Below are 18,373 nucleotides of genomic sequence, written 5' to 3'. Positions count from 1 at the left end.
GTCAATGAACTAATACCTCATTTACCATAAGGGTCAAAAAGTAATACTTAATTTTTTTAAAGGTTAAAAACAACTTGTTTTGCATTCATTTCACTGTTGTCTTCCCATATTATGAAGGTCTGACACTGTATGGTAGAATTCCCTATTAGAGAATTAAAGGGCAGGGTCCCAGACTCACTCCAAAGGCAAGGAAGCAAAGTCAGAGATCCTTTAAGTGTTCTCCTCTGAGGTAAGAGTTCCAGGATATCTGCAGAGTGAAGGCAAAAAAAGGCAAGATGATAATGGATGCAACCTAAGGCCAGCCAACAAAACAGCTGTAAGTCTACTCAGGGGGACTCTGGGAGATAACAGGGTCATGAAGGAGCTGATGTTAGCAAGTTTATTCTTCAGTCATAAGGATCCAGGGACAGGTGCTTAGAAAGATATTTGTCTATGTGAGTAAAAATGGAAGAAATTAACACTGCACCTGTCTGTCACTTATCCAATCATCTAAGACTCCTGGTTACTATATGAGGCAGGCTTCAGGAACTCAAAATGGTAATTGATAGGCAGGCTTAATTAGGCATTCTGTTTCTGTTCTATAATATTTGCTAGTAATATTCATTCAACAACACCCTGCTGGCTGTGATAATATTGGTATGTTAATTCTATTACGATTAAGCTTTTAGCAGCCCCCAACCTCTCCATACAAAATGAGTGATCTATTTTCACTTAGATAAAGAAATCTTTCAATTCCAGTGAAGTTTGTCACTGGCTCAAAAAAAAAGTCTCCTTAATCCGTGAAATTACACCTGTCACAGTAATTTCACTTTATCACCACAACTTCATGAACCATGTTAAAATATCCATAATACAAAAGCCATGTCTCTCAAGCTAATTAACAGGGCCACCTTTACATTTGTGACATCAGTAGCTGATTTTTAAGAGTAATTAAACATTATGCAAATGAGATAGAATATTCATAAATTCAAGCAGTTCTAGAGAGAAGACTCCTGGTGGTAATATTTGAATGTGTCCCATTCTATATTCAGTACTAATATTTTTAGAGGACCAGGAGAATTGAAACCCAAATGACCATCTTTTCCAAAGGACCAGTGTTCCATTCCTTCATCTCACTTCTTCCCAAGAAAAGGATAAATTAGGGTGAGAACCAGAGAAAAAAGAGATGATGACCACATGGCAAAAAGAATAGAATCTTACATTTTAATATTATTAAATATAAATATAAATATTATATATAAATATATAAATATAAATATATATTAAATATAAATATAAATATTAAATTCTATTCAGCAAAAAGTATTGTTAATTGTGGCATCCAAGTAGGGTTACAGGGAACAGATAATCGTGTTGAGTATTTCCTGAATTGCCAGGTTTAATCTTTTTTCTTGGTTGGTTTTAATATTCTTTATTATTCTTTATTACAGAAGCGAGTTCTATAGTGCAAGATAGGGGGCAGGGGAGGGATGATGTCAATGTTCAAAAAATTTATTAACAAAACTTTTTTTTTTTTTTAAGCTAGGCTCCAACTGAAAAGTATCTTTATTTTTTTGGAGGGGGGAGAATATAGTGCCTCATTTTAGTTACAACCTTCAGTTTAACAAGTTAGGTCTTTGTCTGAAAAGGCAAATTTCTTTTTCAAAAAATAGTCTAAGTTCCTAGTAATCTTGCCCTTGTTTGTATAGTTATGAAGTACCTTGTGATTATGTTCATAATAAATGAAAAACAAACATATAAACAAAAAGCACAACTCTCTTAACAATGGCCATGGTAGTGGAGGCAGTGGGTTTGAGATCCCAGCCCTAAATTAGGAAAGGTCACTCTCTCAAATACGATTCACACAGTTGTTCTGTATTCTCATGCCACAAGCAAAGAAACACCAAGAAACACATAAACAGAGTTTAACACAAATATCCACAAAAAATAAGATTAGATACATCAAATGTAATCTTTATTAGAATAAAAGTTAAAAGGCACACTTAAAAGCAAGTACTTACATACCCATCTGCCTATATATTTTTTAATATACGCAGCTGTCTGGATGTTACTTTTTTCCATTGAATTGGGACCTACTTGATAGCAGGGATTGCCTTTTGTGTTTGTTTGTTTTTTAATCACCAACATTTGACCCAGTGCCTGGTACATAGCAGACACTTAATCAAAGTTTAATGATTGATTAACTGACTAAAAAAAGGCAAGGGCTAAAGAGATGAAGAGTATTAATTTTTCAGATCTGTTTTTCTCTTACCATTCTAGATCTGAGTGTACATCTGTCATTAAAAACCAAACAAAAAGCCCTCCAAGCATTATTCCCTCCATTCTTCCCTCCGTTCCTCCCTCCCTCCCTCCCTTCTTCTCTGTTTTTCTCTCTGTGGCTCTCTTTCTCTGTCTCTTTCTGTGTCTGTCTCTGTCTGTCTCTGTTTCTCTCTCTATATGTCTATTTAGAGGTCACCTCTTAGTGTCTCCCTTGGAGGCTTGGAATTTGAAAAAGGGAACCACACATGTGTCTATCACTGACCACCACAGCCATGCTGCTGTTCCATGTTGATATTACAGGGATGTGTTACACTACCATCTTTCTTTTCTACTTCTTCTTTCTCAAGACACTTAAATCCTCCAAGTCTATAGAGAAGGGAACTCCACTGTCCAGTTCTTTTCTCACAATAGATTACTCCCTTGCCAAGTCAGGGTCTTTACAGACAGTCCAAGCTTTGCTACAGATTCATTATATAATATTTTACCATTTAAAAACAATATAGCTGTCACTTCTGAGTATATCCCTCCCCATCTTCCCCATCAAGCTTTATGTTATGAAAAATATTAAAGGGGGTGCAGAGAGGGAGGAAAGGAGGGAAGGAAAAAGGAAAGGAGAGAAGAAGGGAAAGAACAATTCAGCAAAACTAATCAACACACCAAATCTTTGAAAGTATATGGAATTGCTGTTACCCATAGTCATGTATGTATGTACATTACTTTGCACATTAGTTAAATCTCAAACAATAATCTCACTTTAAAACATATTTAAGCCAAATTGCTGTGAAATGTATTCATTTCCATTTTAGTAACATCATTTAACAGGAAGGATGTTTATTTTAATCTTAATAATTTGTATCCATCATCATCCATTGCATTTGATGTCAGGGATTTTTTTTTTAGTTTTAATCTTATATTAATTTACATTTTACATTCATTGTGTTTATTGTTCTTTTGAATTAGTTTTCTTCCCTCTGGGTCAGTTCATATAAGTCTTCTCAACTTCCATGGAATTTTCCAAATTTCTCCTTCTTTCCTGAACAATAATGTCCTATTACATTCACAGAGTACAATTTGTTCAGCCATTCCTCAATTGATGGTCATATAATTTGGGTTGATCTTTCTTTTGCCATGAAATGATATTTTTTAAATGAAAAAAAAAAAAAAGAAAAATGTGTTTTATGTAAGAATGCCAAGGGACAAAGAAAACTGAGCTCATACACTGCAAATGAATGGGGAACACAAAGCTCCCTCTTCTCTCAATTTTCAAAAGAGAGTATAGTCTGAGGACATCCTGGGGGTTAGAGGCAATAATATGATTGTCTCTTCAGGGACAATGCCATTATAAGGAAATCCTGCCAAGGCTGGAGGGAACCAAATTAAAAAGACAAGAACATTGCAGCAACAAAGGACATTTGGCTGGAGCTACTTCAAAAACAGTTAAGTTGAATTCAAATAAGTGTCAGATCTCTCAACAAAAATTCTTGTTTCTTGAGTACATATTGAAGATAAATTCCCATTGCTAGTTTTCTTCCCTTTTCTTCAAACCTGACTAGGAATGAAGAAACATCACTATGATCTGAAATTTAACATGAAAAAAAAAATGATGTTTATAAATATCCAAAGCCCTATCCTCCAGACTTTAATGTGAATAATGAGATATTTCATATCCAAAGTAGAGGTGATGAAATAATAGCTGTAACAGTTAAAGGGATCTTAGAGGCCATGAAGTCCAATCCCTTCTTTTTCTACTTGAGAAAAATGAGTCCCAACATGATTAAGACCATAAAGAGTTGAACATGACTGAAAAATGACTGAACAACAACAGAGTGATGTTGGAATAGGTGAAAAGTACAGAGATAAATGAAAATAATGTCAAGAGAGGAGACCATATACACAAGGGGAAATAATAGAAGATTCCCTGTGACTAGGACCACACAACTAATAAGTTGTCTGAGAGAATCTGAAGCCAAGTTTTTTTGATTCCTATGTTAACACTCTCTTTACTATCCCATAGCACCTCTAAGAAAGAAGAGGAAAATATCAGTTGGATTCCTCTTTTCTCACCCCAAATTACCCCTCATCTTACAAGAAATGTATTTTACTCAATTTAAAAACAGAAGTGACAAATAGTATCAGCCTGTATAAAGTTTTAAGAATTTAATTTTTATTTTCCTCAACAGTTCTGAGAGGTGAGCACTGCAAGAAGTATTATTTACATTTTACAAATGCAGTAACTGAGGCCCAGAGACTAGATCTAGAAAATGCATGAATTGAACCCAGATCAGTGTTTCAGTATCAAATTTTTACTAAACTATATGTCCCAAATGCATTCCTGATTTTGATTCTCCCCTTTTGAGTACTTGTGAAATTATGCAAGTTATTTATCAGGCAAATCCATCCAACATTTATTGGGAATCAGTTATTGCACTAGACAACAGAGTCATAAAAATGCAGAAGTATCAAAAAATGGGCAACAAAACAATTGTCTCTCCCTCCAGAAATTTGCCATAAACAAGACAAATAGAAAAATAATTATGATACAAGGTAGAATAATGTTCAGCAGCTAGTCTGGAGTTAGAAAAACCTGAGTTCAATCTCACCTCATAAACTTCCTAGCTGTTGACCCTAGGTTTAATCTTGTTTGCCTTAGTTTTCTCATTTATAAAATGAGCTGGAGAAGAAAATGGCAAAACGTTCCAGTGTTTTTGCCAAGGGGTCATGAAGAGCTGAACATGACTGAACAGCAGGACAATGTTGAAATAAGTGAATACATTTTAGTATATTTTCAAGAGGGGAAAGATCATATTCAGAAATGGAGACAAAAGAAGGTTCCATGGAAGACATCTGAGCAAAAGATACCCAGAAAAAAGGCGTCAAGTGGCAGAAATGTTGAGGGACAGTGCTCCAAATACAGGAGATAGTCTAAGCAAATGCATGGTAATTGGAGTGAGTAGGACAAGGTATAGAAAGAGTGAAAAGTACAATTTAATTGAGCCATAGAGTGCCTGTTGGGAGAACTGAAATAAGGCTGAAAAGGGAAAGATGCTTAATCTGGAATGTCAAATTAAGGAGTTTACATTTTATTCCATTGGCCAGTGAAGGGGGAAATTTTATTTAAACTGCATAGCAATGGGGCCTGAATATTTAGGGCCTCTAATTCCCCAAGCAGGAAAAAATAATATAAAATTCTGTTACTCTCTTTTCCTTCCCTCATACTGTTTGGTAATAAGGGCATTTTGATACATCTTTAGGAATTATTGATTTAAGGCTGTCTAGAAGATTTTGGAGAATAAGTCCTTCTCAAAACCCCTTTGAGGAAGAATAAAATATTAAACAAAAATTATCATATTTTTCACATATTTAGCCTGTGGTGTGTTGATAAACTGACCCTCACCCTGAATAGAATGTATATTCCCTAAGGGTAAGGAATATTGAACTTTTATCAATGTAATCCTTGGTACCTAACATGGTATCTTGAATGTTGTAGGTATTTAATGAATAGCTATTATACTTCATTAAATCTATTATCCTATTAAGCATCTTATATCTATCAGTTCAAGATCAAGATTAGTAGTAGAAGGAATAAACAGATTCTATGAGAGTAGTTAGTTCTTCTCTCTTTCCCCCTCTTCCCAAATTTGTTTTTATTATATATACTCTGATTTGACTTTACTATTATGCCCTACTCCAACTCCCAATAGAATATAAGGTTCTTATGAGCAGGGAATTATTCTTTTTATTTTTTTGTCCTTTAGTTACTAATATAGACTAATTGATATGGAATTGAAAGGGATTTCTAAAATTATCTAATCTATTCCTTTCATTTTTCAGAGAGAAAATTCAAACTCAAAGAAGTTGTCCACTTCCATGATCATATTAGTGTTGTTTAATTATTTCAGCAATATTCATTTCATCATGATCCCATTTTTTGGCAAAGACCACTGGAATCATTTGTTGTTTCCTTTTCCAGCTCATTTTATAGACGAGGAAACTGAGGAAGAGAGGGTAAATTAAGTTGATCAGAGTCACAGTGTTAATAAGTGTCCAGACTGGATTTAAACTTGTGAAGATGAATCCTCCTGATTTTAAGTCCGATGCTCTGTCCACTTTGCCATCTCACTGTCCATAATCACGAGCTATGAAATTGCTTGATGTGACTAATCCTTTGATCATTTCATTTTTTCTCTTTATCTGCCATATCTAATTTTGTTCTCTATTCTAACCTTGACTTACAGTCCTTCCACCCCTACTCAGTTCTTCCTCAGGCCAGCTGTACAAAGTGACAGTATGTAACATATAGTAAGCACTTGAATGTTTATTGACTGTTTCCATAACTCAACTTTTGGTGAACCAATTTAGCTCTATATTTTCCTCCAAATTCCAGCTCCTTGATTCTTTATTCTAGTGCCAACCATGTCTTGCCAAGCCCCAACCTGCTATTTTCCTGCCCCTTCTCATATTGTTGAAAGAGCTGTAGAAATTGTGAAATTCCTCTGGTTGTATCAATAAAAAGTTGAATCACTTATCTGGGTACACACTGCAGCAAGGCAACTGTTTAATAATACCTGAATCAATTCACTAACCCATTCACATTAATCCTTCCCTGTCTTCTGCTTGTTTCCCTGCTGCCTATGGACAATCTCTACCATTTTTTTTTAAATTTAAAAAACAACAAAACTCTTCACAACCCTATGTTATGCTCTATCACCTATTTTTGTGAGAAAACGATCATCTTTTTTGTTTTGTTTTGTTTTGTTTTTTATAATAACTTTTTATTGACAGAACCCATGCCAGAGTAATTTTTTTACAATATTATCCCTTGCACTCGCTTCTGTTCTGATTTTTCCCCTCCCTTCCTCCACCCCCTCCCCTAGATGGCAAGCAGTCCTATATATGTTAAATATGTTGCAGTATATCCTAGAGACAATATATGTTTGCAGAACTGAACAGTTCTCTTGTTGCACAGGGAGAATTGGATTCAGAAGGTAAAAATAACCCGGGAAGAAAAACAAAAATGCAAATAGTTTACAGTCATTTCCCAGTGTTCTTTCTTTGGGTGTAGCTGCTTCTGTCCATCATTTATCAATTGAAACGGAGTTAGGTCTCTTTGTCAAAGAAATCCATTTCCATCAGAATACATCCTCATACAGTATTGTTGTTGAAGTGTATAATGATCTCCTCGTTCTGCTCATGAGAAAACAATCATCTTAACCTTCACTTCCTCTCCTTTTCCTCCTTCCTAATACCTATGTAAACTGTCCTCATCATTCAACTGAAAATGTCCTCTCACATGTTATTAATTGTCAAATACAGATGACATCTTTTAGCCTTCTTAACCTCTCTAAAGCTACTGATCCTTTTGATCATCCTTTTCTCTTGGATATTTTTACCTTCTCTAGGTTTTCATGACACTGCTCTCTTCTGGTTTTCCTTTTCCCTGTTCTCAATCTTCTTTGCTGGATCTGAGTCCAGGTTATTCTCACTGAATAGGGGTGCCCCTCAATTTTCTCTCCTTGATTATCTTCTCATATTTTTTCAAAAGCCTTGATCGACATCACATCTGTTATCCTCCTCTCCTTCAAGAAAATAGAAATTTTTAAAATAAGGGATTTAGAAAAAGAGTGGAGTCTGAATATCTCTAAGATATTGGTTATTAATAATCATTTCTCTCATTAAAATATGAACTTCTCTGGGGAATTTTGCCTTTCTCTCTGTCTTTAGTGCTTAGCAATCTTTGACAAATAGTAGGCACTTAATAAATGTTTGTTGACTGACTGACATATTTAGTAAGAATTTGATTATAAGTCCTCTGACTCAGGAGTCAATACTCTTTCCCCAATACAATTCCATATACATGATAGGTAGTTAATAATTATTTGATAAATTTAATTGAACATTTAATTATGCTTGATATATAATGAAAGGGTTACAGCCTATCCTGTGGGTCATTCCATGGTAAACTTAGCAGAATGTGAGTTCCGTGAATGCAAGACCTGCTTTGCCTTTGTCTTTGTGTCCTTTGGGAATGTCTAAAATATGGAAAATGATTTTAAAAATGCACATTAATTGATTTATTGATTAGTAGAACAAACCTTCGATTCAGAGTCAGGATTCGATTCTCAGCTTGAGTCCCATCTCCACTACATACAATGTGAATCAATTTGGCAAATCATAGTCTCATTTCTATGTCCCTGAGATTCTTTTTGAAAACAAAGCTGTTTGTTTAGATCAAAACTTTTTAAATTGTAGGTCATGGCCCACAAGCAGGTCTTATAACTGAATGTGGGAGGTCACAAAATTATGATGTATTATCAGTAAGTATTTTATTTGTATACCTATTTTATATACCTATATACTTGGGGTTGTATAAACATTTCTTGGGCAAAAAGTAGTTGTAAATGAAAAAAATTTAAGAAGCCCTGGATTAGATAACCTTTCTCTCCTCTAAATGCTCTGTGCAGATTTTCCTTGGAACTATTCCTTAGTCTGAAAGTGGGTGCTGTCTTCCATTTGACAGGAAGACATCACTGGATGCTGCTTCAACAGCTCTTAACTTTTCTATACTCTCAAGGTTTGAAAGAGTTCATTCAGAAAAGAGGGTACAATTCAAGTAAATCTGTTCTAGATCTCTGTCCACTTCATAACTATAAATGTTTTCTCCTTCCTCAAACCATAAATTTGGCATTGATTTATTTGTACACATGCTACATTCTCTTGAGTGGAATGTAAGCCTCTTGAGGGTAGGAACTATTTTATTTATTTCTTTGGACCCCTAGCAGTTAGTATGGGACCAGGCATATGAAAGGCTCTTTATGTGTGTTGAATTAAATTGAGTCAATAAACTATACAATTTAATGGCTAGAGGCTATAGCCATTACTTACACAAGTGATCACACTCAGGTAATAAGGAAATTAAATGTATTCTGAAAACAAGATTAAGGCTGGGGTGAGGGTTAGGGGTGGGGAGAGTCCACAGTTTGATAGTAGAAACTATAGCATATTATACTCAGAGGGTTTTGGCATTAGAACTGCAAGCAATCTTAGAGGCCATCAGATTTAACTTCCTTCTACTGTTTTTTTTTTTTTAGATGGAGGAAACTGAGATCCAATGAGATTATATGACTTGCTCTGGGTCACAGGGTTAGTAAGCATCAAAAGCAAGATTTAAACCCAAATATTTTTATATCAGTGAAAAGAGCCTTTAAAACCATCTAATCCAACCATCTGAGGCATTATCATGGGGCTTGCCCAAAATCTCACACAGGCAGGATATAACAGAAGATATGATCTCATTTCCTTACATTCCAAAGTTAGCTCTTTTTTTCATGGAACTGTAGATTACTTCCCTTTGGGGACCATCCCTTTGCTATTCAACTTTTAAATGATTTTAGAAGGAAATAGAAACAACCAGAAATCACTAAAATAAACTATCTGGACAAATTAGGAATTTGATCCTTCATTCCAAACAACATTGGAAAATGTCCAACTCTTTCAGGAAGTGTTTGATCCTCCCAGTCTGTAATAACCTTCCTTGCTCCCTCACCTCATAAAGCATAAATGTTCATAGGTTGATTTTTGATTGAAAGTTCCATACTTAAACCCACCATTTGCAAAGAAACATATCATTGACAGCCTGTGTTATAATCACAAGACGAGGTTAAACAAAGCACCCCAACCCCACTTACAATCATTCCTCCCTCCTTTCTCTATGATTTATTTTATTCTTCAGTGCCTCCTGAAGGATGGAGTCAGATATATTCCAGCTTAAAGTCTATTAGAATTCAGGAAGAGAATTATATTGTCTGTGTTGTCTAGAGAAATCTTACCCTACAAGATGCAGAAAGCTATTTCTACAATCTCGTCACATTGACTCCATCTTGGAGACTTTGACTCCGGCAGCGTCTGCATGTTGCCTGAGGAGCCCAACTAGGCATCTGGGAGGCAGTGAGGTTCATGGGTTCAATCATAGTTAGGCTAGATATTTATTAGGTACCTTGACAACACCATTTATCAAGTAGCTTCATAGGTAATAGAGATATGGTAGAGCTTTTATTTCTATAGAGAGTGAATCAAAATCCCCTCTCTATTCCCTATGGTAGGTGATAAGTAGTGTATTGTCAACAAATCTTGGCACACAAACACACATTTCACACTCCAATTTCAGTAGCATTGGGGATTTCCAGTATGAGAACCGGACCTCCCCATGCACATAACAGCTCATCCATGATTCAGGTGATGGAGAATTATATTGGTGTGAAAAGAATTAAATTTGGATTTTGAGGACCTAGGTTCAAGGCCAGGTTCTGTCATTTGCTACCTATGTGTCTTTGGCTAGTCATATAACCTCTCTGCGTCTCAGTTTCTCCTCTGTAAAATGATTTTGGACATAGGACTGTCCAAGAGACTAGCCAGCTTAACACAGTGACTGACATATTGTTTTTCAGTTATTTTCCAGTTATGTCTGACACTTCCTGACTCCTTTTGAGATTTTCTTGACAAAAATACTGGAGTAGTCAGTCATTTCCTGCTCCAACTCATTTTACAGATGAGAAAATTGAGGCAAACAGGATTACCTAACTTGTCCATGGTCACACAGCTGTTAAGTGTTGTAGATCTCTGTGGTCCCTCTTTCCAACTCATAAATGTAAGTGTTTTCTCCTTCCTCAAACCATAAATCTGGCATCGATTTATTTGTACACTTGCTACACACATAGAGCACATAGAAGGTAATAAATGTTTGTTGATTGCAATTATGACCTTAAGGAATTTTCTCCATGCACATTAAAGATTAATTGAATCATCCAGGGTAATAAAAGTAGCATCATAGTGCTGGAAGACATATTATAAGCCATCTAATCCAAACCCACCTTTTACAAATGAGGAAACTGAGGCTCTGAAGAAATTAAGTGGATTGTTTTTGATGACATTGGAAGTAAATGGCAGAGCTAGAATTTTTTTTCTTTTAAAAAAATTTTAATAGTATTTATTTTTTTCAAATACATGCAAAGATAGCTTTCAACATTCACCTGTGTTCCATATTTTTCTCCTTCCCTTTTCTCTTCCCCCTTCCCCCTTCCCAAAATAGCGATTAATCTGATAGAAGTTAGACATGTACAATTCTTCTCAAATATTTCAAAATTCATCATGCTGCAAGAAAAATCAAATTAAAAGGGAAAAATCATAACAAAGGGGAAAAATAAGCAAAACAAACAACAATAAAGGTGAAAATATTATGCTTTGATCCACATTCAGTCTTCATAATTCTCTCTCTGGATGCAGATAGCACTTTTCATCATAATCTCTGGAAATGCTTTGTTGAATTCATTGTTGAAAAGATCCAAGTCCGTCCCAGTTGATCATCACATAAGCTTGTTACTGTAGACAATGTTCTCTTATTCTGTTCACTTTACTTAGCATCAGTCCATGTAAGTTTTTTCAGGCTTTTCTGAAATCAGCCTGCAGAGGTAGGATTCTGCTAGAGTCTTCCTGAATCCAAGTCCAGAATTCTATTTATTTTATCACAGTAATACAAGAAACAAGCCTTGTAAAAGGCATTTTGCCACTGAAGAAAGACTTGACCTAGGAATCAAGAAGTTCTCAGTTCAAGTCATATCTTTGATGCATAAAGAGTAGGTATGCACTTCATTTCTCAGTGTCCCAGACAAATCCTCTCTGAATATAATTTATTAAATAACTTAATCTCCACTGGTCAATGAAATTATCCTTACCCAGAATTCTGAAATTGCAAGTCTGATTTTTTAAAATAGTAGCTATAACCACATATGTTTGACTTTTGTTTTAGTTTTTGTTTTACTCTGTTTGATTACCTGTAGGAGAGATGCTCAGATACCTTTTAGTCTGCTATAAATGAAATGGACTGAAATAGCAATTGTATCAAATAAAACGGCTCCTTAGGACAACATAAAGCCCATTGAACATGAAAGAGTCCTTAGGATTACACATGGAATGGAGCTCTGGCCCAAGAGTTATCCTCCATTTTTTTTTAAAGTCTACTGTGAATAATAGCTCACCCTTGCTAAATGTAGGAGATTATCCATTTTGTCTCTATGCTTTTGAATTATCACCAGAGGAGGAAAGTATACTTTGATAAAAAATGGAATTTGGATAGGATCCAGCAAAGAAAAGGGAGAGAAAGGAGACAAAGGAAATATCAGTGGATTTAAATGTGCACAATTTCAATCGGGTCTTACCTGTTCTCAGAAGTAGTAGATTTTCTCTGACATACATATTTCCCTGTATAATCCACACTCTCTTTAACATCCCATATGTGTGGGTTGCTGGCTCGAACACCAATAATATTCACACCTTTCTTTACCTTTGCCCTGTTGGGGAGGAAATAGGTATATTTATGAGATGAGACAGACCTGTTGGAGACTTCTTATGCTGCAATGATATTAAACCTCACTGACTATGGATGCAGGACACAAACAGGTACATACAAGCCAAATATTAAAGTTTCATAAAGTGTAAAGAAATTTGACATGGAGTCAAAAAGACTTGGTTTAAATCATGCTGCTAAGACTTGACTAGTGGTGTGGACTTGGACCAAGTACTTACTCTCTGAGGCTCAATTTTCTTATTTATAAAAGGGGAGGGGCAAAATATAACTAGCATTTCATGTTTTAAGTTGAAAAGAACTTGACAAATATTATGTCATTTGATACTCACAGCAACTCTGGAATGTAGATGCTATTATTATTCCTATTTTACAGATGAGCAAACTTAGGCTAAGTGTCTTGGCCAAGATCAGAGAGCTAGTAAGAGTCTGAGGCTAGATTTGAATCTAAATCCTCCTGTCTCTAGGCCCCAGGGTTTTTTCCATTATTGTGCTACCAGTTGCCTCAAGAACAGATGCAGAAATGTTATTGTTTCTAACTGATGGGAGTGAAACTTGGGCCTTGAAGAGTAATATGAATTACCATAGATCTTACAACTTATAAATACTAGTAAAAGGAGATCATATTTTAGAAACTCAGTACAGACCTACATCTCATATCTCATACCAAAATAGTGTCAAAATGAATACATGATTTGGGCATAAAGGATGATACCATAAACAAATTAGGATAACAAGGGATAATTTAACTATCAGGTCTTTGAAGAAGGCAGGGATTTATGACCAAAGAAGAACTAGAGGACATTATGAAAGGCAAAATGGACAACTTTGATTACCTTAAATTAAGAAGGTTTTGCACAAATAAAACAAACAGAAACAAGATTAAAAGGAAAGTACAAAGCGTGGAAAACTTTACAACTTGTGTTTCTGATAAAGAATTCATTTCTAAATATATGTTAAGAACTCTGTCAAATTTAAAAGAATACATATCATTCTCCAATTTATAAATGGTCAAAGGATATGAACAATTTTCAGATGAGAAAATTAAAGCCATCTACAGTTATATGAAAAATGCTCTAAATCACTATTGATTAGAGAAATGCAAATTAAAACAACTCTGAGATACTACTATACACCTCTCAGATTGGCTAAGATGACAGGAAAAGATAAAGATAAATGCTGGAGGGGATGTGGAAAAACTGGGGCTCTAATACATTGTTGGTGGAATTGTGAAATGATCCAACCATTCTGGAGAGCAATCTGGAACTATGTCCAAAATGCCTTTGACCCAGCAGTGCCATTACTAGGTCTGTAGCCCAAGGAAATCATTAAAGTAGGGGAAAAGACCCACATGTGTAAAAATGTTTGTAGTAGCTCTTTTTGTGGTAGCAAAGAACTGGAAAATAAGTAGATGATCATCAATTAGGGAATGGCTGAACAAGTTGTAGTTATATGAAAGTAATGGATAGAATTGTTCTGTAAAAACTGATGAACAAGCTGATTTTAGAAAGACCTGAAAATATTTACATGAACTGATGCTGAGTGAAACAAACAGAACCAGGAATACATTGGACACAATAACAGCAAGAATATAGGATGAACAACTATGAAAGACTCAATTCTTCTCAGTGGTTCAGTAATCCAAAACAATCTCAATAGATTGTCAGAAAAAAGAGCTAAGGATGGTGAATGTAAATCGACACATGCTATATTCACTTCTCTTTTCTGTTTTTTTTTTTTTTATTTCTCCCATGGTTTTCCCCTTTTGCTCTTATTTTTCTCTCCTGACATGATTTGTAAAGCAATTTGTATTAAAAATAAATAAATTTACTAGTAAAACAAATTTCAGTAAAACTTAGAACCCCAGTTTCTTGTCTCCAAATCCAGTGTTCTATCTCTATACTTGAGCTTTTCAGATGATAATAGTTTGATTACAGTTAGAGTCCCTTAGATAGAATCATAGAACATTATAGCTAGAAGGTATCTATCCATCATTTTGACAAGTCTTTAATTACACTATCAAGGGGAATGTGTAGAACATTTAAAAAAAAACCTCAAATGATCATACCAGTTACAAGGCCTTCTGCCACCTCAAGAAAAAAGTTTTTTAAAAATAATTTTATAGATAACTTTTTTTATATTAAGGATATAATTCCTCCCTCCCCATCAAAACCAACCCCAAATAAATTCTATTTATAACCAAAAATAGGTAGATAAACTAATCAACACAATGACCACATCTGACAATGTCCATGACATTCTGCCCTTATTGTGCAAGCATATACAGAGCTGAGAGGAGTAGAGTTCATTATCTGTTCCCAAGGAACATCATTGTTTTTGTTTTTGTTTTTTTTTTTTTAATTACTCAGAGTTTTACTTCTGAGAGAAATAAGAGAGAGGTGGAGAAAGAGGGGGGAAGGGAGAGAAAAAGAAGGGAGAGTGAAGGGGAGGGAGGGAGATACAGAGAGATTGGGAGGGAAAAGGGAGAAAGGGAGGGAAAGAAGGAAAGAAGAGAGAAGAGAGGGAAATTTTCTTAATATATCAATTAGAAACTAGAATAAAACTCAAAGAAGGAGTACATTAAAACATTTGATAATATTGGGTAAAAAAAAGCTCTGCTTACAGCTGAAGCTGTGTCTGTCTATTACAATCTATTCAGAGTTTTTTGTATTAAAGGAATAAACCAGCTCAACGAAACTGGAATCTACTGGTAAAACATATGGTATTTTATTTGATTTTTTTTAACTTCTTACCATGATATTCAGTTAATAAGCATCTACTGTATTCCAGGCAATGTGCTAAGTGCTAGGGGTATAAAGAAAAGCAAAAGGCAGTCCTTGCACTGGAAGAGTTTACAATTTGAAGGATGAAACAAGATGAAATGATGAGTTGTTAAATTATGAATTATTAGATTATTGGAGATTAAGAGAAAAATGAGAAGAAAAGAAGTGGAAACATCAATTATAGATGGCTTTTTCAAGGAATTTCAGCCTTCTTAAAGAAATTAGCCACAAAAGGAGGATATGGGACAATGCCTAGCAAAAGTGGATAGACAAATAAAGGTTTTTTTGTTTTTGTTTTTGTTTTTTAAGAATAAGAGACACAGAAGCATGTTTGAAGGCAGTAAAGGAGCAGCCAGTAGACAAGGTAAATGAGAATGTGAGGGTAAAGAAGAGTGTGGGAATAAGAGAAGGAGAAATCTATTGAAGAAGAATCACTTAAGCATGAAGAAGGATTTGCTTGACCAGAATGATCACTACTTCATATGACATAGAATTGCAGAAGATAGTGGCAAAGGGCACCTAGGTAATAAAATAAGGAGGAAAAGGAAAGAGGGAGCTCTGAGGGAATGTTTTCATTTTTTTCCAGTTAATTATTAGGCAAAGTTATTATCTGAAAGGGAACAGAGAGAAGGATTCATAAGAGGTTTGGAGAAGAGTAAAAAGGATTGAAATAACTGCTACAGTGAGTGGGATGGTGAATCAATTAGGGAGGAACAAAAGGGTTGCCTTGCTGAGGTGAGGGTCCATTTGAAATTATGTATACTCAATTTGTTGTGGGTTCATTCAGCATGGTTTTCTCCAGCTTTGTTCAGCATCATCTAAGAAGGAATGAAGAAAATCAGTTGTGAGAATATTTCAAGGCTCAGGTTTGGCAGGACAAGGTCGTTGATGGGATAAGATCAAGATATTCAAAAGAAGAGGCCACTGTAGATCTGGTGTCAATCTAGAAGAAAAATTAACGTAGCCAGTTAAAAAATTACATTCTAGGAAAAAAAATAAAAAGTCAGGGATTCAAGGTCATGGTGAAGATGAAGACAGTGCAAGATTTCAGGGCAGAAGGGGAAATGAACTGACAACATATTGTGATCAAATTAGGGAATTTCAAAATATGGAAATAGAACATTGTTGAAGATGGCAAGACCAAGGATATCCCCATCTCCATACTGCTGAGGTAGGGAAAAAGAAAAAATTATGAGAAATAAGTGAGAAAATGGGAACTTAATGTGTTAGAGTGGGAGTAAGGTTCTATTGGGTTTTGGGGGGTTGGATATGAAAGCCACAATGTCATATTTGTATAAGATGATTGAGGGGTTTTTTATTCTCTACCAAAAAAGTTTAGCGGGGGGAAAGGGAAGAAGAGGTTCCATGTGCATCTACATTGTGTCCGGAGGAATGCTACTTCTGCTATTATTCTCCTTCTAATATTAATGACCTACAATCTTCATTGTAATAAATAAATAAATACATAAATAAAAATAAAAAGCAATCTCCTCCTGGAGCATTTCTCTTGATGGACAATTTTGAAGTAGATGACTATCCAGAAATGGAATGATCCTTAAAAGTTTTAAAGGATCATGAGAAGGTGGAAGGTAACAAACATTTCTTAAGTATCTACTATCAATAATTTAATTAAATGCTTTACAAATATTATCTCAATATAATCTCCCAATTCTGTGAGGCAGATGCTATTATTACCCCATTTTGCAATTGAGGAACCTGAGACAGAATTGCCTACGGTCACACAGATAGTATGTGTTTGAGGGCAAATTTGGATTTGGATCTTCCTTATTCCCATCTCAACACTCTATCTTCTGTGCCACCTAGCTATCCCAAGAGTCCCTATGTGAATTACTCACACCTTTTAAATATGGAATTTTTCTCTCCAAAGATTAATCTGTACCAAGGGAAAAGTGAACTTTGTAGAATTTAAAAATAAAGTAACTTCTGTCTTTGTTATACTGCCTTATCACATATCCTTTCATAGAAGCAAATCAATATCAACTAATTAATGGATATCATGAAAGCACCTTGGAGAGAGACTTGTGAGCCTTAACATTAAAAATTGAAAATGCCTTAGGCTTACCCCTGGAAATTAAGAAGAAAAATAGTTAACCACTCTCTGGTGTCTAGGACTATCCATGTGATAGTCTTTTGAGAGAAGTGTTATGTTTGTTAATTTATCCATATCCTCTTTATTCTAGAATACAAGGTTCTTCATTTTTCCCTTTCTGTCTCAAGTATTTAATACAGTTAAGTACCTTGCAAATCGCCAACTCTTCAGATATGCATGTGTAATTGAATTGAATTATGTAATGTCTTTTTAAATTGGATTGGGTTGTAATAGTTTATTATTGGAATCAGTTTTATCAATCAATGCATTTTCAACATGCTAACTTGCTAATATGAAAAGATTTGGAATCACAGGACATTGAACTTGAGTTCAAAATTTTTGGCTTATCTTCTTAATGACTCTGTATATGATTATTGTGAGCAATGCCATTAGAAATTGAAAATGTTAAAATTATCCCCTAGAAACCAAAGGAGAGAAATAGTTATCTACCCTACTAGGTCTGGGACCACTCGTGATGGAAATCAGGAATGTAGACCTTTGCTGTAGGATAGGTATATTTTAACAAATCACTTCATCTTTCTTTCTCAGTTTCATTACTTGTAAACTGAGGTAACTCGATCAAGTCTTCCAATGTTCTTTCCAGCTATAAACCTGTATTCCTGACCTCTGAACTCTAGGTGACAAAATCTGTGAATGGTTAAGGCTGGTGATAAAAGCACACACAATTTACCTTTGCTGAACCAAATGTTAATTTCCTTTCTTTTCTTTTTTTCTTTTTCTTTTTCTTTCTTTTTTTTTTTTGTTTATGACAAGTGAGTTACTTAAATTTGTTAATGGAAGTTTTATAACCTACTTGTGGTGCAATAAATGTAGGTTATACTGACAGCTTCATTACTCAGAGAT

At 34.9% G+C, this 18,373-nt stretch overlaps 1 protein-coding gene across 1 annotated transcript in view; it reads right to left on the bottom strand.

The window, feature by feature from the left end:
* TMEM132D (transmembrane protein 132D) overlaps positions 1-18,373 on the bottom strand; it is a 932,744-nt gene that overhangs the window by 497,588 nt on the left and 416,783 nt on the right. The window contains exon 3 of the mRNA XM_051972611.1: positions 12,471-12,602. Coding sequence (XP_051828571.1) covers positions 12,471-12,602 — 132 coding nt within the window. The remainder of the gene's footprint in view (positions 1-12,470; positions 12,603-18,373) is intronic.

Source organism: Antechinus flavipes, chromosome 1, assembly GCF_016432865.1.
Source record: "Antechinus flavipes isolate AdamAnt ecotype Samford, QLD, Australia chromosome 1, AdamAnt_v2, whole genome shotgun sequence".
In the NCBI taxonomy this organism is placed as follows: domain Eukaryota; kingdom Metazoa; phylum Chordata; class Mammalia; order Dasyuromorphia; family Dasyuridae; genus Antechinus; species Antechinus flavipes.
This window is presented reverse-complemented; position numbering and strand designations above follow the sequence as displayed.